General features: G+C 34.9%; 1 protein-coding gene across 1 annotated transcript in view; it reads left to right on the forward strand.

Moving 5' to 3' along the window:
- LOC109468182 overlaps positions 1 to 1805 on the forward strand; it is a 34248-nt gene that overhangs the window by 26949 nt on the left and 5494 nt on the right. The window contains exon 9 of the mRNA XM_019766437.1: positions 668 to 835. Coding sequence (XP_019621996.1) covers positions 668 to 835 — 168 coding nt within the window. The remainder of the gene's footprint in view (positions 1 to 667; positions 836 to 1805) is intronic.

Below are 1805 nucleotides of genomic sequence, written 5' to 3' on the forward strand. Positions count from 1 at the left end.
AGCGCGAAACACGAATTGGTAAACAAGATGGCCTGTTATCGCAGCAAGTCGGTAAGTGCACTACTCATAGAAAATAACGTATACTATTTGATTACATCTTAAAAACCCATATGTAAATCAAACATTCTATAATACAGCTTGTTTTATTTGTGTTCAAGTGATGTTGTTGTTTTTTCGACCGTGACGCGTGAGCCGCTAGTTGCACAGTCTTCGATGGCGCTAAAACAATTAAAAAAACGAGTAAAGCTGTCGTAAACTGTCGTAAAATCGCACTGCCGCAAAATTTCCCCCACCCTGTGCGTGTCGTCACGCCCACGTGACCTACCCTGTGCGCGAAGGATCCTGGGAATGTTCACCTGGCGAATTGTAAAAAAATTTGACCCTATGCCCTAGACCCTGTGACCCTAGACCTTTGACCCTATGAACTCAGAGTCAAAGGTCATCGACATGACTGTCTGTAGGCATCTTGTTTAAAGTGCATGAATTTTATTACTGATAATGTCAAATTGTACCTCATAAATTAATGAAACTATTCATACTTTACGATGCCAAAAAATAGTCACAGGAACAATATTTATTCAAAATATTTTGGGGTCAGTTTCACCCCATACGGTAAGTTATGTTGCTTACCACTTCGCCTTTTATACATATTTGTGTTGATTGTTAGAACAAAGAAGAATGTCTTCAAGGGCATACAAAGACATGTATGACGACCATTTCAAGACTGCCCGAGAATATCTGGACTATTTCTACTCCAACATGTTGGGCGCGGATGTGGACGAAGGATTGGCGATGCCATGGATCTTTCATCAATTACACCAGACCTTTACTGGAGGTGTTCTATTTATTATTCTGTGTCCAAAATATCACCATATACAAGTCTTATATCTATGATGTTTATTCTATGGTTCTGATCCTTTTATGATGGGGTTTCATGGTGAGTTATTGACAATGAATTTAGCTTGAATATATTTCAAAACGATCTCTTGGCTTATGCTGAAAAAAACCAAAAGAGGTTCACAATGAGACATACACAAAACTCAAATTGTCAAACAGATAAACTGTTTTATAGAAGGATAAACGGATGAATTGTTTTTTTAAGATAGATAGATGGATACAAATAAAAGAAATAAAACCATTATATTAATGTCCTGGGGAAGTGAAGTCATCATTGATTACATTGTCCGTAATTAGTTGTTCCTTTGACTGATTTTTACTTGCAATAATTATTGTTGTCGCAGATTTTTACTTGTTGAAATTGTTGTCGCAGATTTTTATTTGTTGTAATTGTTGTCGCAGAATTTTACTTGTTGTAATTGCTGTCGCAGATTTTTACTTGTTGTAATGGATGTCGCAGATTTTTACTTGTTGTAATTGTTGTCGCAGATTTTTATTTGTCGTAATTGTCGCAGAATTTAATTGTTGTAATTGTTGTCGCAGGTTTTTATTTGTTGTAATTGTTGTCGCAGATTTTTATTTGTTGTAATTGTTGTCGCAGATTTTTGTTTGTTGTAATTGCTGTCGCAGATTTTTACTTGTTGTAATTGTTGTCGCAGATTTTTATTTGTCGTAATTGTCGCAGAATTTAATTGTTGTAATTGTTGTCGCAGGTTTTTATTTGTTGTAATTGTTGTCGCAGATTTTTATTTGTTGTAATTGTTGTCGCAGATTTTTGTTTGTTGTAATTGTTGTCGCAGATTTTTATTTGTTGTAATTGTTGTCGCAGATTTTTATTTGTTGTAATTGTTGTCGCAGAATTTAATTGTTGTAATTGTTGTCGCAGATTTTTATTTGTCGTAATTGTT

This window comes from Branchiostoma belcheri, unplaced genomic scaffold (genome assembly GCF_001625305.1).
Source record: "Branchiostoma belcheri isolate BF01 breed outbred unplaced genomic scaffold, Haploidv18h27 scaffold194, whole genome shotgun sequence".
In the NCBI taxonomy this organism is placed as follows: domain Eukaryota; kingdom Metazoa; phylum Chordata; class Leptocardii; order Amphioxiformes; family Branchiostomatidae; genus Branchiostoma; species Branchiostoma belcheri.